General features: G+C 39.7%; 1 protein-coding gene across 1 annotated transcript; it reads left to right on the top strand.

The window, feature by feature from the left end:
- Positions 1-438: 438 nt before the first annotated feature.
- On the top strand, positions 439-26,418 carry zdhhc17 (zDHHC palmitoyltransferase 17). The gene is made up of 17 exons (XM_082168402.1): positions 439-561; positions 7,158-7,261; positions 7,531-7,653; positions 8,009-8,086; positions 9,330-9,474; positions 11,630-11,694; positions 11,782-11,944; positions 12,023-12,148; positions 13,595-13,737; positions 13,844-13,944; positions 19,015-19,139; positions 19,243-19,305; positions 19,452-19,545; positions 19,792-19,875; positions 20,026-20,183; positions 21,098-21,192; positions 22,188-26,418. Exons 1-17 carry the CDS (start codon positions 499-501, stop codon positions 22,324-22,326), a joined length of 1,869 nt encoding a protein of 622 aa, XP_082024528.1. The 5' UTR covers positions 439-498; the 3' UTR covers positions 22,327-26,418.
- Positions 26,419-27,065: the final 647 nt, after the last annotated feature.

The following is a 27,065-nucleotide window of genomic DNA, read 5'->3' as shown; positions in this document are numbered from 1 at the left end:
CTTTCTCTGATCTCTGTTTTGATCTTGTAATTATAAGAGCCTGGATTATAATGAAAAGATTCTGGATATTTTTTATCGTATGAATTCTAATGTCTCCTTAGTATTTGAGAATGTAATTCTTGGTTTTATAGGTTATAAAACAGGAAATACATTTATATTTGATCAATCCTCTCTTTTTGGGTGGCAAAATATTGTGTACATACACGTTTTAACCATAGACTGTAATTTTTTTTTTTTTAAATATATACTTTGGGTTATTATCTATTGATGTTTCTATTAAATAATGCTCTTGAATGTATTCTTTTTTTTTGTAAGGGAATGAGGCACTCTAAAACTGATAATATTTAAGAATATAAGAATATTGATACAGAAAATAATTAATTGACCAGGTCAAATCACACGCGAGCGCGCACTGCTTCCTCATGTGCGCGCGCGTGTCTCCTGTTTATCGCCCCCTAAATGTTTTTCCCGTGATGCTCCGCGTGGTCGAGCAGCAAGATGGCGGACGCTCTGGACGAATTTGAGAAAGAAGCTGGATGCGTCCCGATCCTCCATCCCGAGGTAAAACACACAGCGTATATCCAGCGGCATCACAGCAGCAATCCTAAACGAAGCCGAAGTGATTTCACGTCCAGTAAAAGCGCTATTTCTACTGTTAACTTCTCACAATGAAGGAGAGGGGCTGAATCCCCCCCACTGCTGCGTAATAGCATTGCTGCTAACGTTAGCCTTTCATATCTATAGATTTTATTTTTATTTTTCGCTTCATCGCACGTCTAATCACACGTTTTAAGGCAGGGGTGCATTATTTATTCCATATTGTGCAATGACAAACGTGACATTATGGTATTATAGAAGTATTCCCAGTGTGTTGTGCTGCGTTTGCATCTAAATGACAGACACCATTCACAAACATCATCATCATTTGCATCCATTTACCTTCAGATTTGAACATTAATTTTGGCATTTCTTTATCAGTATGGCTTTAGTGCAGTAAGAGTCTGTCTGGATCTTATTGACTGCATTTTGGTGTTTGTTTCGCAAATGTGACAGATTTGCTTCAGAGCTGTCATTGTTGTTGTGAGTTGTTTGCAAGCTCGTAAATTTCATAAATATATTCATTAATAAATGCTATTATTTGAGATTTGCATGTTTGTATAATGACTTTGCATTGACAGGTGAGTTTCACATGAAATACCTATAGTTATATATGTGTATTAGTAGTATTCCTGACAGCTTGCTCATATGAGACCTCCTGCTGTAAATTATTCATGCTCACACACACACACACACACACACACACACACACACACACACACACACACACACACACACACACGTAGTCTCAGTGAATGGCAATTGTCTTGAAGTCATACTAACACACGCTGACCTGTTGGAGTGAAAGGAAGCTCTCAGAAGACCTAAGCTGTTCTTATTATTGAAGTGTTTATAATTATATATTTGGCCGGTTTCACAGAAAGCTTGAACTTAGTCCCAGATTAAAATGCATGTTTGAGCTGTCTTCACAGAAAACAACTTGTTTCTTATATCATATGCACTGATATATCTTAAAATATGTCAGGGTCATTGTTTTGTGTCAAGATGCACATCAGTAATATATAATTTTTCTACGGCATGTCTAAAAAAAGCTGCTTAAATGCCTTAATTGAACTAAGGCCTAATCCTATGGCCCCAGTCTGTGAAACCGGGCCATAATGCATTAATATCATAGGTTATTAATAATTAGTGGTCGACCGATATGGGTTTTGAAATGGCCAATGCTTATGCTGATATCTGTAGAGCAGAGTTGCAAAGGCATAATACAATTTTAATAACAGAAGTGCTTATTTTACAAAATATACTTATGTCTTTGTAATCTTTAGTGTGGTAGCTGTGTGTGCCCTGGTGTTCAGTGGGACGAGCTGGTTGATTTAGAGGCTAGAACATGAAACCATGATAGAGGTGGTGTTTTGCATGTGGCTGTTCAAGAGAGAAAAATAGATTAGCTGTCCTCAAGATTTGGCTTGTGATGCATCATCAAAAGGTTATAATATTATCATGTGAGGAATTGTTTCAGCCGCTCTTTTGCTGATTGTAAAAAAAAACAAAAAAAACAGAAAATATAAAAATAATTCTGTTTAAAATAAATATGAAACTGGACTGAAAATCCCAGCAGAACAGAAAGAAACTCCTCTACTATGAAAGACAGTCTGTGCATTTGTCTTTAGTTAATCAATGCCGTTAACTAGTGGAAGTCGACAGGGTCCAGTTGTCAGTCATCTAGTGAAGAGCCAGCCATCTGTTCCTCACAGTCACCCATCAGACCTGAGGTTTCCTCTTCAGATGATGATAGAGCTCAACAGGAAGGTGTGTGTCTGCTTTAGTCAAAAGTAATAGACAAATATAGTTTTGTGGTATTTCATTTTTCTGCTGCTCCGTTTCCTGTGGGTATGATTTCATTTGTGGTTTTGTATGTGAAATCACACTACAAACAAGAAGTTATTAACTCTTAAGTTGTAAAAAATAATGTTATGTTAATCCTGAGATAAAAATGAAAAGCAGGATGGATTCTGATTGGCTGTTGATGTTTTCATTCTTCATAACCTGGAAAAAAAAGTCACTCTGAAAGTGATTCCAACGATTTGGTTGTTATCGTTACAGTTGTGGTGTGGATTCTGCTATTCTTTAACAATTTTATAACTATATCTGTATTGTAATTGGTGTGAATGGGCCTTTACTGTGATGCGTAGCTGTGGCATTGCCTTGACTGTGTGAATATGATTTCATAATGGCTGTTGATGGTCAGTCCAGACATGTTGACAGGAACTAAAGATATAAATGGCAGTGTAATAAACCGCATTAACAGAAGCTGTTGATAAAGCACACGCTCTCCAGAGCAAGATGTCAAGCTGCGTTTACACTGCCACAAATTTATTGCATACGTGTAAACACCAAAATCAGATTTTTTTCTTTTAACTCATCCATGCTGGCAAATAATCGACATGAATTATATAAATCATTTTAAGTATGGCCATTCAAAACCCGAGGGCCAATCATGTCGCACAGACAGACTAATTTTGTGCAGGATTAAAGGAACACTCCACCGTTTTTTCATATTAAACTATGTTATTCCCTTAACTAAGACGAGTTGATACAGTGCGTGCATTCAATCGCTCTGGCGCGCGGCGACACTTTGATAGCACTTAGCTTAGCCCAGTTCATTCATTAGGGACCAAACAGAGATGAAGTTAGAAGCCACCAAACACCTCCACGTTTTCCCTATTTAAATACAGTTACACGAGTAGTTACACGACCAAGTATGGTGACACAAAATAAAACGTGCCGCTTTTCTAAGGATAACTATAATGTATGGCGGAATAGCACTTGGGAGCACTTAGACTCGGCGCAGTAAAAAGTCACATTGGTTCTAATGACAGAAGTGAGAGGATTTTTCAGGAAGTGACTTTTTACTGCGCCGAGTCGAAGTGCTCCCAAGTGCTATTCCGCCATACATTATAGTTATCCTTTTTACCCACTTAGAAAAGCGCCACGTTTTATTTTGTGTCACCATACTTGGTCGTGTAACTGTATTTAAATAGGGAAAACGTGGAGGTGTTTGGTGGCTTCTAACTTCATCTCTGTTTGGTCCCTAATGAATGAACTGGGCTAAGCTAAGTGCTATCAAAGTGTCGCCACGCGCCAGAGCGATTGAGCGCACGCACTGAGACGAGAGAGGTATGTATCAACTCGTCTTAGTTAAGGGAATAACATTAGTTTAATATGAAAAAACGGTGGAGTGCTCCTTTAATGTAAACACAGATATCGGATACCAGTCGCGTCTAAAGTGAGTGTAAACAGACTGGGACAAATAATCAGATGATATGGTCAAGAGATCAGATCTGCACATTGAGAATTGCAGTGTAAACGCAGCCTAAATGTCTTCCTGTAGTAATAGGAAGCCAAGCATCTCAGTGTGTGTCACATGGTCTCACAGATGCTGTAAGCGCTTGTTTCCTCACTGGCAGGAGGAACATTAGGCCCGTATTGAATTAGACCAACTGTTCTGAAACCAGGCACAAAAATATTGAATGAAACAAGCAAACGCCTTTCTAAAGCCCTGCCGGTGCTGCTAAATCTCCCAACTGAGAGTCGCTCTGTTTGCTGGTCTGAACTGGTGGCATGTCTAGCATAGCATTATTGTTTTGGCTAATTCTAACATGTGATATAACAGGAGTGTGCTTTCAGATTGATCACCGTAATTTAAGAAGGATCTGAGACGTTCAGCGCAGGATTGCTCATGAGATCTGTTTCTCTGATCTCTAGAATGGAATATAAAAACCTGTATTAACACTAATGCTATGCGTATGAGTAATAGATGTGGATTAAGTGCACATCTGCTAGCGGTGAGCTCCTCGGTTCAGCCCACCCTGCTGTAAGGTCACTATTACCATGGCATTACCATGGTTCTGAAAGTAATAGCATACTGTACTGACAAATATGTATATATTTAAAGTATAATGTAAATAGTGGTTGACTGATATGTCAGCAGATATTTGGCATTTCATTCATTTTCAATCAATCCAATAAGCTTTTCTTAAAATCCTTTATATACATATTCATGTCATATGTCACTGTTTATGTATGTAAAATTTGAGGTTTTTGATCAAGTTAACTTTTTTTTCCCCTTTTTTTGATTCATTTAACAATTATTTCTAATTTAGTAAATATGTACAATACATCTGAATTTAATTGAACATTAAAAAATATTGTTTAAAAATTGTCATATTACCATAGTTAGTACATTACATTTTATTTTGGTGAGTATCATAATGCAAATAATGCGTTTTTAATCATATTTTTGTAAAAATTCATTTTTTTTTTCTTCTCTTGATTAAATTGAGAGTCAAGAAAAAAGGTTCAAATTCGTGGTTGATATCGCTTCTGGTTCATTTGTTGAGCGCACTGCATTATTGGAAATGCGGTGTGCATCATTCAGTAAAGACAATATTTATTTACCATAGTCAAATCGTAGTTAGTTATACATTCAATATATTTTTGACTTATGTAATTTTTAATTTACCCTTGGTGGCTGTATATTGTGATGGATCATCAACTCATCAACTCAGTACTTGTACAATGTACTTACTGTTGGACTGACCTCTGACCTATTGGAGAGCCGTTTAGAAATGAAGATTTGACTCGGATGTTAATTGATATCCCGTTCACGCAGATTCCCTGGTTCTGGATGCTTTGCTGTAGGGAAACTGTGGCGTTCAGATCATCTCACTAGGGTTTCCTCTGGAAGTGTGTGGAGTCATGTGACTGCTCGCTGAATCTTTGTGTTGATCAAATGAGTGTCAGATCAGCCTTCGAGACAGAGACTGAATACATGTCCAGTGTTTATGAAGGTAATAATTACAGACCCACATGGAGAGGCAGGGCTTCATGTTTAGTGTTTAGTGGGTGCAAGTGTGCAGGTTCTTGCTGGAAGCGTGATTGTGCTGATAAAACACAAGGCTTTATCACTGACCTGTGTTTCTCTGTCCAGCTGGTTACGCTTTACTAATGGATTTGTTTAGTGCTCCATATAGAAGACTTTTATTTTAGGGATTAAATGCTACCGATTATGAATGCATACTGTCATCTTTATATGTGAATTTCTGACCAGTGTATGTGTGTCATCTCTGCTGAGCTGGCATCTCTATCTCTCTATCTCTCTCTCTTTCTCACACAGAGACACACACACAGACTCACACACACACGCACACACAGAGAGACACACACACACACACACACACACACACACACACACACACACACACACACACACACACACACACACACACACACACACACACACACACACACACACACACACACACACACACACACACACACACACACACACACACACACACACACACACACACAGCGGTAGCTCGGTGTGTTTGCCAGGACTCCCCTGTGTCCTGTGGGTGTTTTCTGTTTGCTCTTTGCATCTGTTTCAAGCTTTTGTTAGAAAGCATCTCATTTGACTGTGTTTTTACACATCTAATTAAAATTTCTGGTGTGTAAAACTGTAAACTGTGTTTTTCTACAGAGAAACGACTAGTCTGGTATTATATTGAGGATTTTTCCTATGATTGTGGTTTATAATTCTAAAATATAGGCCTAGTATTTGGTTATTATTTTGGTTTAAAACCAAAGGTTTTATATACATAGATTTATTTATTTTTTGTCACATTTTATTTTTGGATTTGCATGTTAATTCGGAGGGACAATCAGTTGTGATTGGAGCTAAAAATATGAATTCATAAAGTAGACAATGATATAAAGAAAATTGGCAAACAAAGGGCAGGAGTTGAGTTGTATCTGAGCGCTGGAAAAATAAATAAATATATGTAATAGAATGAATAAATACAAAATAAATGTTTCTGGAAAGGTGTACAGGGTAAAGATAAAGGTTCGGGTCATTTCTGGGGTTTCTATCGGTCATCAGCATCCCTTGGGCCTTTAGTACAATAGACACAGACCCTCCCCACCAATCAATAGAGCCGAAGCTTCTGGACATCTGCTGGTCATCAAACGCCCCCTGACCTGTGAGCCAGTCTGAGGGGGTATTAGTCTAATTATAATGTTAGACAAAGTTTCATAAACAAAAACAGGTCAGAAAGATGTTCTGCTTTCTTGCTGATATTATGATATAAGTATTAAACAGACTGTTTTTACTGCTGTACCTTTAAGATGATGCATAAATAGCAGTTTGTTATGATTAGCTAACCTCAGCATGGACTGGAAAGGGCTTGATATGTAAATGTGGGCGGTCATGTTAATATGCTAATAGGAGAGCTGAACTTTTTAACAACAGAATTATGTTTCTACTTCCATTTGCATTGTCACTCAACACGTCAAACTCCTATTTCAAAATAGCAAGAAAGTCCTGTTTTCCAGGATACGGCCCCTTCAAAAGCACCTTTCAGTTTTATTTCAGCAGTGTGTGTGTGTGTGTGTGTGTGTTTGAGTGAGATATCAGAGATGTCACCATGGAGACTGACCGTATATATGAGACACGTCGTGTCCGAGATCCTCTGTGTCATCCTTCTATCCGTTTGCTCTAGAGATGATAGAGATGAACTGACTATGTTTCTCTCCCGCAGGAAATTAAATCCCAGACTCACTATAGCCATGGCTACAGCGAGAGCGTTAGCCGCAAGAGCCACGTGGACGACTACAGCACTTGGGACATCGTCAAAGCCACCCAGTGAGTCCACACACACACACACACACACACACACACACACACACACACACACACACACACACATCCATCCATCTACGCAAATATCCCTAGTCCAGAAACATCTAGATATATAAAAAATCATCCAAAAGACATTAATTGAGCCGCCTGGTTCTGTCCTGTTTTGGGATTGTGCGTGAACGCAAAACACTGTACATTTGACACTGTTGTTTTTGTGTTTGTACTGTTCAGGGATGAAATTATTGTGTAATTTGAGCTGTTTGTGTGTTCAGGTATGGCATATTCGAGCGCTGCCGTGAGCTGGTGGACGCCGGATATGACGTGCGTCAGCCGGATAAAGAAAATGTCACACTCCTGCATTGGGCGGCGATTAACAACCGCATAGACTTGGTCAAGTACGTATCAGTCTGTGTATACCGTTCCCCTTCCTTTCCTGGATCTGAGGATTTTCCTAGCTAGTTTTTCCCTCCCGTTATTAAGACACCACATACACAGAGGAATAGATAGAGTTATTACTCTCAGCATTCAGACGAGCAAAGAAGAACGGCCAGTTTGAAATTTCCATTATAGGTGTGTGTGAGTGTGTGTGTGTGTGTGTAGATCCTCCTCTTAATGAGAGCCTGCTCTGTCGCAGTCATTCATTTTACGCTGCTCTCTTTTGTAACAGACATTTAGCTGTATGATAAAGCCTAGATGTCTCACTTCAGAAGTCCACTCATCTCCTGAATGCTGTCTGTCTGCTCTTCATAGGCATTACATATCTAAAGGTGCCATAGTTGACCAGCTGGGAGGAGATCTCAACTCTACACCACTACACTGGGCTACAAGGTGACTTATTGAAGAACAACCACTGCTTACTATTTATCAAACTATTTATTAATATACTAAAATGTTGTTGAACTTTCTGATTCATTCATCAGACTGGACATGGAAGCTCAAGTTGAGCACATTCAGTGTTGTGTTATTGTTCACCTAAACTAAAACTAAAGCATTTTCTGTAAGTGGAATAAAGCTGAAGTAAAATATTAAATATTAGTTCACACCGTAATTAAAAAAATCATCAAGTTGTTCCAAACCCGTAAGACTTTCACTCATCATTGAAACACAAAATGAAGATATTTTAATAAAATCAGGCAGATTTCTGTCCTCCGTTGACAGCGTTAACTACCACTTTGACGCTTCAAAAGTGCATAAAGAGATCGTAAAACGAATCCATTTGAATCGAGTGGTTTAGTCCAAATTTGCAGAAGAGACAGTATCGCTTTATATGATGAGCAGATTTATTTTAGGCTTTTATTCATCAACTCACACATCACAACTAAACCGCTCAGTTCATATGGATTAGTTTTACAATCCACTTGACCAAGTGTCGAGGTGTCCATGAGCAAGACACCTAACCCCAGCTGCTCCCGACGAGTTGGATGGCGCCTTGCATGGCTGACACCGCCGTCGGTGTGTGAATGAGTGAGTGAATGGGTGAATGTGAGGCTATGTAAAGCGCTTTGGTGGCCACAGGTCTGTGAAAGCGCTATATAAATGCAGTCCATTTACCATTTACAATCTCTTTATTTAACTTTTTGAAGTGGTAGTTGCGTAGCTGTCAGTGGAGGGACAGAAATCACTCAATTTCATCAAAAAGATCTTCATTTGTGTTTCGAAGATGAACGAAAGTCGGGTTTGGAACGACATGAGGGTGAGTAATTAATGTTTTTTTGTTGTTGTTTTTTGGGTGAACAAACTCCCTTTAAGTTGAATTATTAAATTGAATTTTTTTTTTATTAGAAAAACGAATAAAAGTTGAAATAAAAGGATAAAAGCACATAATAAAAACAAATTAAACTAAGATTGAAAATATAAAAATGAAAGCTAATTCAAAATATATATAAAAAAAATACTAGCATAAGAGTGTGATTTGTTGTATACTTCAGATTTCATATAAATTGGTAGGTCATGCAGGTATTAAATTCATACTGTGCATACTGTAATGTAGAGTGTGTGATGTTTTATTAATTCACATCGTAAAGCACAGTGTTAGTCTGTGAATGACCCTCGTCAGCTCTCTCTCGTTCAGACAGGGCCATCTCTCCATGGTGGTGCAGTTAATGAAGTATGGTGCGGATCCGTCTCTCATCGATGGGGAGGGTTGCAGTTGTGTGCACCTGGCCGCTCAGTTTGGACACACCTCCATTGTGGCTTACCTCATTGCCAAGGGACAGGTACGCTTGTTTATATAAAGCCGCCTCATAAAACGTTCTGTGTGACGCTGGTCTCATCAAAACAAAAGCTGGCAAAACAAAAGCCCGTCAGAATACCTGTGATTAATTTGTAGCTATTGTGTGCCAATGAGATTTCAGGGTGGGCGGAGCTACCCAGGAAAACATGACGAAAATAAAGTAACCAACAAAATGTCTCATCCAGGGTTCGTCAGTGCTACGGTTTCATGTGCATTTGCGATTAAAAAAGATGTGTGAAATGTTTTTAGTGTGCGAATAAAGTTTGATGAAATTTAAGGGCATAAAAAGTCTCAAATAGCCTAAATGGATGTTAATGTGCATATTTGTATCTCCTCCATCTTTGATCTAGCAATAGTTAAGCATAAAATAAGAGTCCCAGTGTATTTCGGGCCTGTTTAAAGGAACACACCAACCTTTTGGGACTTTAGCTTATTCACCGTATCCCCCAGAGTTAGATAAGTCCATACATACCCTTCTCATCTCCGTGCGTGCCGTAACTCTGTCTGACCCACCCACCGCTAGCCTAGCTTAGCACAAAGACTGGAGGTAAATGGCTCCAGCTAGCATACGGCTCCCAATAAGTACAAAATAACGCCAACATTTTCCTATTTACATGTTGTGATTTGTATAGTCACAGTGTGTACAAATAACAAGGTCACATGAGACACAGCCATCTTCTAACCGTATACATACTGGGAACTATATTCTCAGAAGGCGAAGCACTGCTACTTAGGCGGAGTGATTTGCTCGCAGCACCTGAGAAGCCCCGTGGTGAGGAGCAGAGAGTTCGCTCAGAGTTGGAGTAAATCACTCCGCAGAAGTATTCAATAATTTTATTCATTTTAGCTTCTGTCTGGGTGAACCCATCACAGGAAGGAAAGGCTAAGAACTTTATTTAACACACATTGTTTAATATATACATTTTAGTAAAACTGGCACAATAATCTGTTAATTAAATATGCACAGTTAAATATAGTTTAAAGTAGGCCTATAAATATTTACATATGGCGCTTTTCCACTGCATGGTACGGCTCGGTTCGGCTCGGTACGGTTCGACTCGGCACGGAACGGAACGGTTCGGCTCACTTCGCTTTTCCACTGCGTGGTACGACTCGGCTCGGTACGGCACGGTTCGGTTCGCTTTAGCTCGGTTGCTTTTCCACTGCAGTTAGTACCGCTTCAAAGTGGGTGTGACTGATCGTTATAGTTGCCGTCTCTACTGCCATGACATCATCATATTAAATGCGAATTTTTCATTCCGGGTTTCCCCATCCGCTCCTCGGCAACCAACGAGAGGAACGTCTGCACCTCGTCCACTGACCACGATTCAGCCATTTCTTTTTTTAAGTTTATACTCTTTTTTTTGAAGCAAATACTTTTAAAACAGGCGCTACAGCGTTGGCTGTTGTCTACTGGCTATTTAAATCTAGCGGGTTTAGTGTCTCATGTTGTAAATACAATGACGCTGGTAGTGATGATTCTGTCTGACCTATCAGTGATCTGCAGTGTTTTCACGTCACATTTTAGTATCGGTACGGTTGGAACCTCAACAGAGGTGGTACCATTTAAAGCGAGCCGAAGCGAGCTGTACCGTACCGTACCATGCAGTGGAAATGCGTCATAAGTGAGCCGTACTGAACCGAGCCGTACCGTACCATGCAGTGGAAAAGCGCCAAAGCGTGCCGTACCGAACCGAACCGTACCGTACCATGCAGTGGAAAAGCGCCAATAGTTATTAAATACAGTTTGAAGCAGAAATATTTTATAAGCCTAGTTTACATTTTGCATTCTAATAAATGTAATAATTTTGTTATAAATGTCTTTATGCATCCCTTTATTAAGGTAAAACATATTATTTGATCGTTTTTTTAGCGTCCCCCTCAATGCGCTGCTAAATATTTAAAGTTCGGGGAACACGTGCTCCTCATCACTTAATACTGTTTATTAAAATGTAAAAGAATCGATTCATTTCATGATGCTTTTTGTCCTGCTTAGTCCATCTCAGCCTGCAGGGGGCATTTGGGGCATTTCTATCCGCAGCAGTTTGACCTCTAGGCAAGATATTACATGAACCCATAGCATTTGATCTCAGCCTGATCCTACTTTTATGTTTTGTTTTTTATGTGTCGTCCTCCAGGATGTAGATATGATGGATCAGAATGGCATGACCCCTTTGATGTGGGCGGCTTATCGGACGCACAGGTGTGTGTGTGTGTGAGAGGAAATGTTTTCATTTGCCATTGTTAAAATGTAAAGCTAATAGGTGTGATCTTCTGCGTCCTGCCGCAGTGTTGACCCGACACGACTGTTGCTGACGTTTAATGTGTCTGTGAATCTGGGTGATAAATATCATAAGAACACGGCTCTGCACTGGGCGGTTCTGGCTGGAAACACTACGGTCATCAGTCTGCTGCTGGACGCCAATGCTAACGTCGATGCACAGAACATCAAGGTAAAGTCCAGACGGCCACACCAGCACACTGAAATGATGTGTGTGTACATGACATCTGATTATATTTGTCGGTGGCAGGGGGAGACGCCGCTGGATCTGGCCAAACAGAGGAAAAATGTGTGGATGATAAATCATCTGCAGGAGGCCAGACAGGCCAAAGGTTACGACAGCCCCTCGTACCTGAAACGACTCAAAATGGACAAGGTAAAGCAACTTGTCCTGTGCAATCACTTGACATTAAGGAGAAATCAAACTGTAATGAATGTTGAATGATGCAGACTCTGCATCTAAAGGCAGGAAAACACAACATGACTTTTACACCAATTTCTGCCCCTATTTGTAGTCTGGACGAGTTGACGCTAGTTGCTGAAAGTCAGAGCCATTTTTTTAACTATGTTTTTTAAGCCTCTGGAGTTAGATTCACAAAAGATTCTTAAAGGTGCATTAAGCAACTTTTCATGTTAAAAATACCCGTTTTCTAACCCATACATGCTTAAACAATTGCCTGATGGGCTGAATGAGCCCTTCTCTGATCACTGAGATTGTCTCTATAATCCTGTAAAGTAAAATAAATAAGAGGGATTCGGGCCGGAATTTTAGACTGGGCGTGACGTCATGCGCGTTCACGGCATGCTCACCTGGCTGTCTGGCAGGTTTGTGTATTCGCCGCCATTCTCCGTAGAAGATGGATTCTAAGAGACCGGCTTGTAGTTCATTTCAAACACCAACGCAAACTCCACGTAAGATAAAAAAAGAAAACTTTTGTCCGTGAGCGTGCACACTTCTGGCTGCAGTTTCGCTTGCTGCCAGAGGGGGCATAGTTCTGCAAAAACTCAGAGACTTGCGCAATGCACCTTTAAGAATGAAATTCATTTAAAAATATTATTCAGAATAAAAATATTCTGCGGGCCATTAAAACAGTGCTCACTTATGATAATTACGTTAATCCGTAGGCAACGCACACTTTTGGCGCTTTTCCATTACCAGTACCAGCTCGACTCGACTCGCTTTTCGCTCCGTTTTCCATTGCAGATAGTACCTCCACAATAGTACCTGGTCGTCATAGCGACGCCGCAGGAAACTGCCGTGACGTAATCTTCTACGCGACACACACCCACACACACAGGACAATGGATGAAATCGAGTGTATGCTGTTTTTGGTCCTCGGGATGTGGCTGTTTCTCACAATCTCTGGCCAAACTATTTAAAAATGGTGGGGTTATTCAGGATACTCCGTCTGGCGCGTGCAATGATGACGCAGTGAATAGTGACGATTCTCTCTGACCAATCAGCAGTCTGCCGTGTTTTCATGTCACATTTTAGTACCGCCTCAGCTCACTCAGAACCTCGCCGGAGGTGATATGAAAAAAAGTATCTGGAAGCAGGTACAGGTACAACTTTTACACAGTGGAAAACCAAACAAAGTCAAGTCGAGGCGAGCTGGTACTGTTTAGTGGAAAAGCGCCATTTGAGGCATTTTATTTGACCCCATAATTCAAAAAAATATTTTAGAGCTTAAAAATTTGAGAATTACACTTAAAAAATTCTTACGAACTTCTTAGAATTTCTTTAAAATGTAACTTAACCTTTTTCTTAAAAGGTTTTTTGTAAACCTGGCCCCAGACTTTGACTTTCTGTGTCTGTTCGCAGGAGTTCAGGCAGAAGGTGATGTTGGGAACTCCGTTCATGGTGATTTGGTTGGTGGGATTTATCGCCGATCTGGACATTGACTCTTGGCTCATCAAGGGTGTGATGTATGCAGCGGTGTGGCTCGTCGTGCAGTTCCTTTCCAAGTATGATGCGCATGCCATTATAGCCATCTGTGGTGCTGCTCAGGCTCTTAATGCATTCTGATGTGAGTGTGGACCATCATGGCTAACATTTCGTCTCTGTTTCTAGGTCTTTCTTTGATCACTCCATGCATAGCGCTCTTCCTCTGGGAATCTATATGGCCACTAAGTTCTGGATGTACATCACCTGGTTTTATTGGTTCTGGAACGATATCCTTTTCAGTTGCTCCATTTACTTCACTTGCTGTCAGTTTGATGATCATAATATGAAACTGATACAACCTAAATAAGTTGATACAATCCACTTAATCTGAATATTTTATTCCAAAAAATTCAGTATTATCCAGAGTGACTTACATAAGCATCCATTTGTCTATTAGAGCGGCACGATCTCGATCTTGATTAAAACACCCACACAATCTTGTTCCTAAATGACAACTCGTCTATTAAACCTTTGACAAGTACGGTCACAGCAAACATTCAGATCTGCGTTGGCGCTGCCGCTGATCCAGAGAGATCACTTTTCATTTATAGGTATGAAACAGTATCACTATTTTTGTTACAATAATTCAAATTATCACAGAAGTACTGAGATAAAAGATTATGCTTAGAATATAAACGGTGATGTCTACGGATGTGATCAAAATAGAGCAAATCTCCTTTTGAAAGTAACTCGACGCTTCAAATAAACATTGTATCAATGACGTCTTTACACCAGTAGGTGGCGACAAGCAACTGTTAAAGCTACACTGTGTAATTTTTTTAGTTGATTCTTAGCAAAAAACACTTAGTTCTTTCAAAAATATATGTGCTCTTTAATGTATATTTACTTATTTCAAGTAATGAAGTATTCTCGTAAGTTTATAATCTGCCATTGAAAGTACATACGGGTGAGGGGTTCGAATGCCGGTCGCCATGTTGCCCCTTCATCTTGAAACTACATTAGCCAAAGAGGGACATACCTGTAAATTCAAGCTTCGCCTTTCGCGCTTTACACTCAGTGACACTGAGACGAATGCGAGGGGGAGATTACTCACGACTGCCGGCAGATTTGAAAGATTGCTGATGGAGGATCACGCCTGTTTTCGAGGACATGTAGCAGAGTCGCCAAGGAAGCGAAAGAGAGAATTAAAACGTCAACGCGACAGGCAAATCAGCAAGACCAAAGTCAATACTGGAGTAACTTTTCCCAGATGGAAAGAGCTCATGAGGAGCAAAGATTTTAAAACGGACGCCGAGGTTGCCTGCTTTCTTCTCGACAGGTAATCCAGCCTATTTGTGTAAGTTCAACGTTTTATAGTTGCTTGTCTAACCATAGCATGGTTGTGCATAACGCCAGAACGACCTCTAGTATAACTTGCGTTACTTTTCCTCACGTCAATGGTGAAAAAGTATTGTTTACCTTGTAACATGAATCTGTGCTGCGACGGATCACAGGTGATAGTTTTAAAGGCGCAATTGGACGAAGTCGAACTAGAAGCCATGTTAATCTTGGAATAATACGGCCACCGTAGGAGTTAAAACGCCCTCGAAATTGAAAGGAACATAAACTAATATTCACTGGGTAGTCATATACAATTTCACCGCTAGATGGGGGAAAATATCACAGTGTAGCTTTAAAGATTTATTTTTCTTTGAATCATTCATTCAAGAGATTTGTTCAAAAATGCTGTTTGAAAAAAAAAGTGAGGTCTTAGGCCCAATCCCAATTCTACCCCTTACCCCTTCACTTTCCCGTGAAGGGGTAGGGTTGTCTCGGTTCTCTTTTGGTTGGAGGGGAAGGGGTAGGGGGAAGGGCCAGATAGCCCTTGAAACGAAGATTTTTCGGGACCACACTTCAAACGAAGGGGTATGAGAAATGTACCTGCATACACCGGCTACAGAGGCAACATGGCTGCCAATAATCATTTTCTTTATGTCACATTCAATCTTGTGTTCATATTTACGGTCGTGTTCTTCAAAGAAACGTTTGCAAAAAAATCGCTGAAGTTCGCTAACAATAGACCCGCAACATATTTTCATGTCTGATAACTGGTGAATGTAATTGCGGCAGGGAATTGGCTTATCTTTTACCGTACGTCTGCTATGAACTCATTGTTTTCTTGTGGTTATATGTGAACACGATATAAACGAACAGTGCTTACACAGTTTCGTGCTTTTTGCAACAGGATCAACCAGTCTTGTATGTTCTTCGTTCTTCGAAAACATTCGTTTTCGCGCTGACAACGAGCAACGTTTCCTGAAGTCCAAAAATACTTAGGCGTCGAAGATATCGTCATCTCCGTTGTTTTCTGTGAACTTCAGAAAAAAATTGCTGTAACCCACGCAATTGAGATGACTACAGCTGACGACGGCATCTTGGAAGTTTGTGATAAACATTGGTGCATCTCCTGTGACGTAGGCGCTAGCGATGATGTGTAACGGTGTAGTAGTGGTGTCCCATTTCTTAGGGGAATATTTTCACCCCTACGCCTTGCCACTCTGTTTCAAGGGGCAAGGGGTAGGCGAAGGGTTACGGATAGGCGAAGGGTTAATCATTCATTCATTCATCTTTCACCATTCATACCAATTTTCTTTAAGTAATTGATTCAAATTAATTCGTTTTTTTTTTTATATATCTTGCAGCTGCTAACATTTTGTCAGAACCTCTAGTTAATGACGTGTTATTTTGTTTTTCTTTTCAAATTCGGGCAAGAATTGTGATCTTAATTTCTCCAGAATCGTGCAGCTCTAATGTGTATCTGTTCATTGACTCGATGAGCGTCGGAATAAGAACGATGACACAGCAGGAAAACCAAACATCTTCGTTTGAAAACATCTTTTCTCTTTTTCTGTCTTTGTTGTTTTCCCTGCATGAAACTTAAATCTGGGTCACTGAACTGACCCAGTTTATACGGCTGTATCTCACTTTTCGATGTTGAAAGGTCTGAATGTGGTAGAGAAGCTCACAAGACCTTTGTTTAAGCATTCCCTTTATGTGATGGACTAATGAAAGGAACCGAGGATAGAGATGGGAAGTTTAGCAGTGTGCTTCAGTGTCTGAAATATTCTGTCCGTTTTAAAACAACGTAAACCGAGATGAAAATATCCATAATTCACTCACGATTGTCTGGAGCTGATTTGTTTCAAGTTGTGTGGTAACATTAGGTTGACGCATCATACTGTGAAACTCTGGGCAGATGCATCATCTTTGACAGATTTAACATGGATATGGCTATTTTTCCATGGAATCAGGAGTGACTCACACAATAAATGTCGTGGAATTGACACTTTAAGTGATATTGTGTGGGTGAGAGGAGAGGGCTGGACGGCTTGACACATATATAGTGTGCAACGCTAGAAATGTCTCGTCAATGTGAGATTATGCTACACTATATGTCTGCTAGATATATCTATTGAATTGAGAGAGAGAGAGAGAGAGACAAAACAAAAGTTTAGCAAACTAATGCAATTCAAAATATTGAGTGTCTTTTGGTTCGTGTCCATTAGTTTTATCAAAAAGTAATAATAATCAAAATTAGATGAAGGGATTTTCATTTTTTAAGTATTTATTTAGCTGGAATATCCAAAAATCAGGCATTTAAATTTCCATCAAAAACAACATTGTGCTATAAATGGTCACTGTGATTACAATTACTCATACTGTGATATAAGATTCTGTTCATGACGCCCACCGTGGTGTGAGAGAGATCTAGTGCAAACACAAGAAAGCCGAGTTCTTAACAGCAGGAAAATAGGATTTCTGCCCAAAGCTGAAGCATTTCCTCCTCTTTTGAAGGAACCACTCAAGACGTGACTCATGTCTGGATGTGCTTATTGAGTGAAGCTGCTGAAATGTGCTTTGTGTGTGGAGTGATGTTTAGTGTGCACAGAACCGCCATGTGTCCAGGTGTGTCTCCAGAGCTCAGGAATAGAAACAATGCACTCAAACCCTGCAGCTCAAAATCCCTCTCGCCCTTATCATCCAACAATAGAGCATCTCCTCAGAGGATTGGGCTTTTTTCCTGCTGTAATTGTTGCCCGTGTGCAGCTCAGCTCAGCGAAAAACACCGACCCACTTACAGAAGAAACAGATTTTCTGCATTTGTGGGTGTCTTTTTAGACGGCATGTCCTTTTAATTTTCTCTGGTTGGAGGCACTCGTGTTACATTTCAGATGTCAAACAGGAAATGTTACTTTTTTTGATGGAATAATTCACTGAAATGTTGCAACTCAGAATTCCACGGAACTTTCGGTCTCAATTCAAAAATTCATTTGTCAGATTGTTGTGTTTTTTGTAAGATGGAAAGTAATTTTCATGAAATAACTAATCTTGCGACTTTTTATAAGAATCTTGAATTTGCATGTCTTAAAGGGATACTCCACTTTTTTTGGAAATAGGCTCATTTTACAACTCCCCCAGAGTTAAACACTTGAGTCTTACCGTTTTCGAATCCATTCAGCCGATCTCCGGGTCTGGCGGTGGCACTTTTAGCATAGCTTAGCATAGATCATTGAATCGGACAAGACCATTAGCATCTCTCTATACTCCAGCAGGCGTAATGATATGACGCAGCGCCTGAAAATAGTCCCCAGCTCGGTAACTTCCAACGTGACCGGGACTAAGTTTGTCTAACCTATTAGACCTATTTTCAGGCGCTGCGTCATATCATTACGCCTGCTGGACTCATGGTACGGCAGCAAAGTTTCTTGATTATTACGCAGGAATGAGAGTATAGTTCCTAGCCATATCAGCCTAGAAAATCGCAACTTTTCATTTTCCGTCGGTCTTAGTACACGATGTAACTACAGAAGAGTCAAATTTTAAATAGGAAAAATAACGAAACTCTTTGGTCATTTTTTTGAGAGAGATGCTAATGGTCCTGTCCGATTCAATGATCTATGCTAAGCTATGCTAAAAGTGGTACCGCCAGACCCAGATATCGGCTGAATGGATTCGAAAACGGTAAAACTCAACTGTTTAACTCTGGCGGAGCTGTAAAATGAGCCTATTTCCAAAAAAAAGTGGAGTATCCCTTTAAAAGCATCCCAAGTTAGATTGACTGACTACTAGTTATTACTCCCACTTTCAGTCTTTTTGTGATTGAATCATTCTTTAGAATGGGTTCTTTTCGCTTTAATCATTTGAACCAGTTCACAAATTGGTCTGAACGATGCATTCAAATCAGTTTGATTGACAATATATACATTTTTTTTACATTTCATCAATTAATTAATTGGCCCAAAATATTGCGAGTCCTGTTGTTTGATATTAAATGAAACTTCCTTAACCCTCCACACTTCTCCCGTTTGTCACCATCCACCTGCCGTTCCTGCTCAATAGCCTGGCTCTCTTCTACAACTTTGGCAAGTCCTGGAAGTCTGACCCCGGCATCATCAAAGCATCTGAGGAGCAGAAGAAAAAGGTGCAAATGAGTTCATCTAGTAAAGTTCATCCAGAACACCCTATGCTTTATGCAGAAGAAAGCATCACTTACATTTTCCATTCGTTTCCCTTGTCCTCTCTAGACTATAGTTGAATTGGCAGAAACGGGCTGTCTGGATCTCAGCATATTCTGCAGCACCTGTTTGGTAATTATGACTTTTCCATTCTGCACACAATTGCTAAAACACATTCGGCACCGGTCGTCTCCTCGCGCGTCGGCCGGCTGATAAACCCAACAGTCTTGATTTGCATTGCTGTTTCCATCGCTCATTTTACGACCTGTGCTCCACAGATACGGAAGCCCATCAGATCGAAACACTGCGCCGTGTGCAACCGATGCATCGCCAAGTTTGATCACCACTGCCCTTGGGTAGGCAACTGCGTAGGTGAGTTTTCCAAGTGCAGATTTTCCATCATTTTGCCTTCACCAACCTCACACGCTCTGACATTAAAATGATCAGTCATAGATTGCTCAAATGTTCCCCCAGGAAATTCACAATAGTCAAGAAAGCTGCATCCCGTAATAGAAACCTCATAGTACTAATTTGAGCCAAAGGCAGAATAAGAAAGGGTATGAATCATTCCTTTCATTTGTCTGTTTTCTTTTTTCCCCCCTCATTGTTTGCGGGCAGGAAGTGGAAACCACCGTTACTTCATGGGCTACCTATTCTTCCTGTTGTGTATGATCTGTTGGATGATATATGGATGCATTTGCTGTGAGTATTGCATGGTTTTGTACGAACAACGTGACGATAAATGAATATAAACACCTTTCAGTTGCTGCTACTATTGATTAGTAGCATACATATTTATAATCTTGATGAATTGAATGTAATTTTGGACTTGATACGCCACTGTTTCTGCAGACTGGAGTGTTCACTGTGCGACCAGCTACACTAAAGATGGCTTCTGGAACTACATCACGCAGATCGCCACCTGCTCGCCGTGGATGTTCTGGATGTTTCTCAACAGTGTGTTTCACTTCATGTGGGTCGCTGTGCTCATCATGTGCCAGCTCTACCAGGTGAGATAACGCTCAAGTCTAGAGAAGACTTATCATCATTAAGCCCAAAGTATACTTCGGGTTTTTCGTGTTCACGAGGGTCTGCGTAAAGTGATGCAAATTGCGTCACCAGAATAGTACATATGTTCTGTACTTGCGCCACCTGATTTTTTTGTTTTTGTTCTTTGTAAGCACAGGTCGCACATGCGCATCGAATTTGTTTTGCACTAATCAGTTGTTCCACAAGGTGGCAACACTGGCCCAGGCCGTTGTTTCACAGTAGAAATCCAAACTAAAGAGACAGAACTACAACAAAAGACACTTGCATTGACAAGTGCTTGTGTGAGGGGGTTATGAGATAGTTCTCTTTCAAACAAAAGTTGTGGCTAAGACATTTTGATTCGTCATAACTTCTGGAGGAAAATACACTGGACAACTTTGAAAACTTTATAGCAGGGTTTCTCAAACTCGGTCCTGGAGGGCCTCGGTCCTGGAGGGCCACTGTCCTGCACAGTTTAGCTCCAACCCTGATCAAACACACCTGAGCAAGCTAATCAATGTCTTCAAGATCACTAGAAACTCACAGCTAGATCAGGGTTGGAGCTAAACTGTGCAGGACAGTGGCCCTCCAGGACCGAGTTTGAGAAACCCTGCTTTAAAGAGTGCATGCGTTGACCGCCTGCGTGTGTGCGCACTATCAAATAGAGTGTACTTTAAAAAAGGCTACGCGTTCGACTGTACGCACGCATGCAAAAAAAAAAAACTAAGTATACTTTGGGCTTTAGACATAATAAATGCCGTCTTTTTTACAGTCTGTGGTCTTGACGCAAAATCCTATAACATACCTTTTGGTCTAATTTTATTCATATGTTGGAACAGGTTTTGTGTGCATTTGATGTTTATGTTGCTGCATTTGTTTGACTGTCTCTTGATAGATCGCTGTTCTGGGCATCACTACAAACGAGCGAATGAACGCAAGAAGATATAAGCACTTTAAAGTTACAGCCACGTCCATCGAGAGCCCTTTCAAGTGAGTCCCTTAAACTCATTTCAGGTTTAGCTGGCAGCAGTTTATCTGCACAGCTCTGAACACAGAGGACGATGTCAAATGCTTCGTTTGTCAAGCGTATTGATGTTTGCATAGTCAAAATTAATCCAGTCTGGAGAATATAATCTACAGTATATGATACCCTCAGTAACTTCAAAAATGTTTCTGTTAGTGCTTGTTTAGACGCCAACAATTTAGAGAGAGATCCCATTAGATTAAATAAATTACCTCAGAAATGATTCATGAATGTGTAGTTATTAAAAAAAAAAGTCTTCCATTATGGGATGGACTTTATATGATGCTAATATCTATAGAAAAAAAGGTGGATGGCTGATGTTTTACCAAAATATAATAGTTTAATGATGACAAATCGCTTTGGGTTTGTTTTTTTCAGTGCTCATAAACTATTTAACCAAAACTCAAGAAGAAAAAAATAGATTTTTTTAAACATTGTAGGAAGAACTGGTTTTAAACCAGTTATTGAATTATTAAAAACATTTGTTAATTGAAATAAAGCTGAAAAAATAAAAATATTAGATTAGAAAATTAGAAATTTTGTCTTAGCAACTAACAATTACTAACTGAAATAATAAAGTACTTAAAAAAAACTAATAAAAATGACAAAAGCACATAAAATTAAAAAAAAATTGTACAATTAAATAAAATTTAATAAAAGCTAAATCAAAATATTTATATAAAAAATATTATATAATTTTTTTAATAATAAAATAACACTGTTTGGGACACAGCATTGATGATTGACTAATGTATATAATCTGAAACAAAATAGTTGAACCTGAAAAATATTCATGAAGGAAGTGTGGTCTGCCAGTTTAGTCAAAACTATGAACGTCTCAAGATTTGTTTAGGAAGCCATTGTTGTTTTTGGTAAAGATAGAATTGGTCAGTTGTTTAAGCCAAAGACTCGTGTGTATGATTCCCAGTAGTAACACTGCTCCTCTGTTTTTCCCGTGCAGTCACGGCTGTATGAGGAACCTCATAGATTTCTTCGAGCTGCGCTGCTGTGGTCTGCTGCGGCCCGTGGCCATAGACTGGACCTCTCAGTACACAATAGAGTACGACCAGTCGTCCGGCTCAGGATACCAGCTGGTGTAGTGAAGGAGTGAGCGAGAGGGAGAAGAGGGGAGAGGCTGCTCACCGGGACCATCCTTCACTCAGACTGCAAACCTCACCCAGTCAGGATACGCATGCTGTTATTGGTTACCGCCACCAACTCCACCTGCACCCCTGCCATAGACGGGGAACAGGAAGAGGAGGAGTTTAATGGCTTCAGGGGTGTATGCAGTACAACACACTCTCCTCGATTGGTCAGCAGAGACGTTTCTGGTTTCTTTCGCACATCGACTTACGTTTCATTTTACTTTTGTTTTCTTCCTGTGACCCTTTTCTGTTGCTTTTAAAGTGATATCAGATCTTCATCGGTCGGAAGTCCTGGTTCAACCTGGAACTGTGTGTGTAGGAATGAGAACTAGCTTCGCAGTCGCTGTGCCGTTCGTGGTTTTACGGAATCATTCTGTGAATTTTGTCATTATTTTCTCGTTTTCTCTCTTTAAACACAAAGGGAGATGTTTAGAAGAATGTTCACGCTGTTCTCTTCCACACATTGAACGGGAAAAGAGCTGCGTGATGATTTTTCAAAGTTTCTCCACTAAAAATATGCATACAGGTTTGAAACGACGTGGCGATTTAGTAAATTATGACAGAACTTTTCCTTTTTCGGTGAATGATTCCTTTAAGCTGCCTTGATTTGTCCGATCATGATTCTGTATGAATGTTCTGATGGTTTGATATTAATCATATAGACTAAAAGCGTTCATAAGACTAGAGAGAGCCCCTCGTTAAATAATGTGACTTACAACATATTTATTTTAACCTATTTATATAGTATTTTTCAAAGAGTTGCAGTCATTTTACGTCACTTCAGTTTTTACATTCATCATATATGTACATTTCCGGCATGTTTAATAGTTTAGATGGGAGAATCCTGCGAAACGTGTCAAGAACATGAAACCTGGGTTACATTTCACCCTAAAATCCAAAGAATTAAATGAGAAATTGTATTTTGCTTAAACAAAATGAATCCTGTTTAATAGTTTTCCTCCTTTAATTCTCACTACCGTAACGCACAAAAACCTCCTCATTACTGTAATCATTTAAACAGCAAAGTATTTTTTATTATCCTGCCTTTAAATCATTTTTTTTTAAATCATTGTATTACATTGTTTGCTGTGAAACAATTTTTAAAATACTGTATTATAATGAGAATTAAAAACAAAAAATTGCCTGGATGCATTACGGTAATGAGCGCCGCCGGAGAAATGATGTCACGGTGCAGAACAATCTTCAGTTTCATGAAAATACACTTGATTTTGGGTTGAAATGTGACCTGGACACGCGCTCTCGACGGGTTTACGGGATTCTCCCAGATGCCCTTCGAATTTACAAGAAATAATACGCTCGTATGTGAACCTCGATATTTATTATGTATGTGTAGTTTTAGGAAGTGTACACATTTAAAGGTAAAAATGCTGTTGAAAAGCCATTAAGTGGACCTGATAGCTGTACGATCTTAATGGAATATGCGTTTATCACGCCAGATGGGCTTCTTCCATTATTTTTTTTATGATTTTTTTTTTGTGTGTGTGGCGGCGATGATGTTTGTCTGCCTAAAACAGTGCACTGATCTTTTTGTTGTTGTTGTTGTTATTGCTCATTGTTACTGAAGAAACAAGCTCGCTTTCCCACCGTCGCAGAGGGATCTTCACGTTTACGTAAAGAGGAAGCTCCTCCCCCTTTTGCTCTCCTCCATTTCCTCTTCCTGTTGTCATTGCAACAGCTGACAGGACGAACTGATGTAAAGAATGTGCATCTGTACATAAATGAACTAGATCCATTATTCTGTGAGTGACTTTTGTTCGTTTTTTTATTTTGTCCGTGTTAGTTGAAGCTGCTCCTAATTTTTTTTATCTTACCAAAAAGCCAGAAAAAAATGGACTATTATCCAAGTGTATGACTGTAGCTTTTAGTGGCGTCTGGCACTGCTGTGTATAGACCTTTGACCTTGCAAGTCTCCACTGCATGTGATCACCCTGCCATCCCAGAGACGCTCCATCTGTAAATAGTGAATGTTCAGTATTTGCAGCTGGGTTTTTTTGTTTTTTTAATCCTTTTGTTTGTTTGTTTTTACATTTTAAACCCAATGTGTATATCGTTATTGCGTGTCCCTGCGGCCGCTCGGCGCTCTGCAGATGTATTATATCTGAATGTCCCATTCTCGTTGATTAATATCCAACCTAAAGGGTTTCTTTTGTATGTTTCATTGCTGGGTTTGTTGTACCACTGGATGTACAAATTGTAAATGCCAGAGAAGTAGACGTAAGAAACGCTGTAACTCAAAGAGGGCACATTGTGATGACATCATCACTCATGGACGCAGTCGATGGGCCCCCCACCCCCCGTACTGTAATATTTCGGATTGGGTCATTCATACATGTGACACTGTTTTTAGGGAAGATACTCACATATTGTTGGCCGGCTGTTTTCCCACCATGTGAAAAGCACATGCTCATCTCCAGTGCCTCAGCTGAGATCAGGACGTCACCCTACTCTGCTTCAGATGTAACTTATTGGGCATGGTTCAATTTTAATGGCTTTATTAATAAAACATTCAAAGGTTGAAAGGCCTGTGCGGTAGTTTTCAATCAAAAGCGCACTGAAAACAAGTGTTTATTTCACATTGAACATGTTTATGCTTGTAAAATGTACTAGTCTATGAACTTTTAATACCCAGTAAAGGGTGGGAAAAAAAATTTGTTTGCATAAAGGAAATGGACCATTATTTATTATTTGCGAGGGGGAAATTTTTCATTGCTGTAATACAGAATGTTTTGTATTACAGAAAAAAGATTTGATTTAAATTGATACAAATTGTTAAAAATCAATGTTTTACATTATAGTTATGAGAATTGGAGGGAGGGGGCAATAAACTATGAACAATTGACATCTTGTTAAAGGGATCAAGAATATCATGCATAAAGAAAATTAACCTTATTTTTAGGACTTAAATATATAAAAAAGAAATAATTTTTTTTATTAAAATCAACAATTTATAATAATATAAAGTATTTAATATAAAGCAATAAAATAATTGTTTTTACGTTACGGTAATGAGAATTGGTGGGGGGAGAATTTGCAATGCAAATTGATCAAATAATGTTTTTTTTAGCATTTACAAGCAAAATAAAGAACATTTTACAACAAGGTCCCATTAGTTAATGCGTTAACTAACATTAATAATAAGCAGTAGCTACATTTGTGACAGTAGTTATTCTTTGTTAACGTTGGTTAATAAAATACAGCTGTTCATTGTTTGCTCGGGTCCATTAAGTAATATTAATAGATACAACTTTTGATTTTAATAATGCATTAGTACATAAAAAATTAACATCAACTAAGATTAATAAATGCTTTAGAAGAATTTTCCATTGTTAGTTCATTCATTAATGAATTAACTAACGGAACCTCATGTTACCGAATAATATTAAAGAATCAGAATATTTTCAATCAATACCTAGGCCATGTTTTAGTCCAGATTATAATGTGAGGTTACACTTTATTTTAAGGTGACAGTTATATCGTACATACTGTACATATCAATTATGCTGCGTTCACACCAAACGCGAATCTGCGTCAAAATTCGCGCCTGCCGCGTCTAGTTATACGCGTGACCACTTTGTGTGCATTCGCGCGTCAAGAGCGAAATAAGTTTGAAGCGAAATTTACGCGCGTCACGCGCGTCAGAGGCGAAAGTTTCGAACCCCGTTGGCGGCCATCTTTTTACAAGATGTCTGTTATTGATCGGTCATTTATCGAGAGAGTCGCTGCTCTGTATTTGCTCTGGAGAGCAGAACAGCGGCGTAGGGATCATCGTCGCTGTACTCGGGTCCACCAGACCCTCCGGAGGGTTTCAGGAGTTTCACAATTTGCTCCAGGAGCTAGGTTTGGTGGACCTAACGGTGAGGACGCTGACGAGGACCGCGTAGGCCGTAAGGCCTCGGCCTCGAGTGGTCGCTGCCTGACGAGCCCGCGCTCTACAGCCCGGCGCGAGGTTCACCCTCGCCCGCACCCACCTAATCTGTCATTTATTTTTGTTTTGATAATAAATGGAGTCAGCCTCCAAAGGTGAAACCTGTCCTGTGATTTTTGTTTTTATACACTAAATTGTGTTTGTTGTCTTTACATTAGAATAATAATGTTTCATTATAATCTAGAATAGATATGGAATAAATAGCATTCAATACAAAATGAGTATCTCTCATATATTGAAATCGAGTTTTTATGTGAAAGATTTGCTTTGTTGTGCATTTTAGTCATATTACAAAATAATTTATTGAGGCCAAACATAAAATAACATTGTAAACTGTCACTTCACCACGTGACAGCAGCAAGCAGGCTTCTGATTGGTTAACGCGGCGCGAATTGACGCAGAAGTTCAGATTTTTCAACTCGGGCGGCAGACGCGAATTCGCGTCAAACGCGTGAATGCACAAATAGCACTAATAAATTTCGCGCGTAACCAAACGCTCAATTCGCGCGAATGAGGCGAATTCGCGTCTACCGCGCCGCGCTAAACGCCTCATTCGCGCCGCAAGACCTCCAGACGCGCGTAAACGCGTCTTACCATTGACTTAACATTGAAATCACTCGCGCCAGACGCATATTCGCGTTTGGTGTGAACGCACCATTACAGTTAGGGTTTGGTTTAGGGTTAATTACTTGTAATTATGCATAATTTACTGTTATTACTATAGTAAGTAGTACATGTAGAAACATGT

The sequence above is a fragment of the Leuciscus leuciscus genome (genome assembly GCF_965113295.1).
Source record: "Leuciscus leuciscus genome assembly, chromosome: 4".
Lineage (NCBI taxonomy): Eukaryota > Metazoa > Chordata > Actinopteri > Cypriniformes > Leuciscidae > Leuciscus > Leuciscus leuciscus.
The sequence above is the reverse complement of the archived record's forward strand: the minus strand, read 5'-3'. Positions and strand labels throughout refer to the sequence as shown.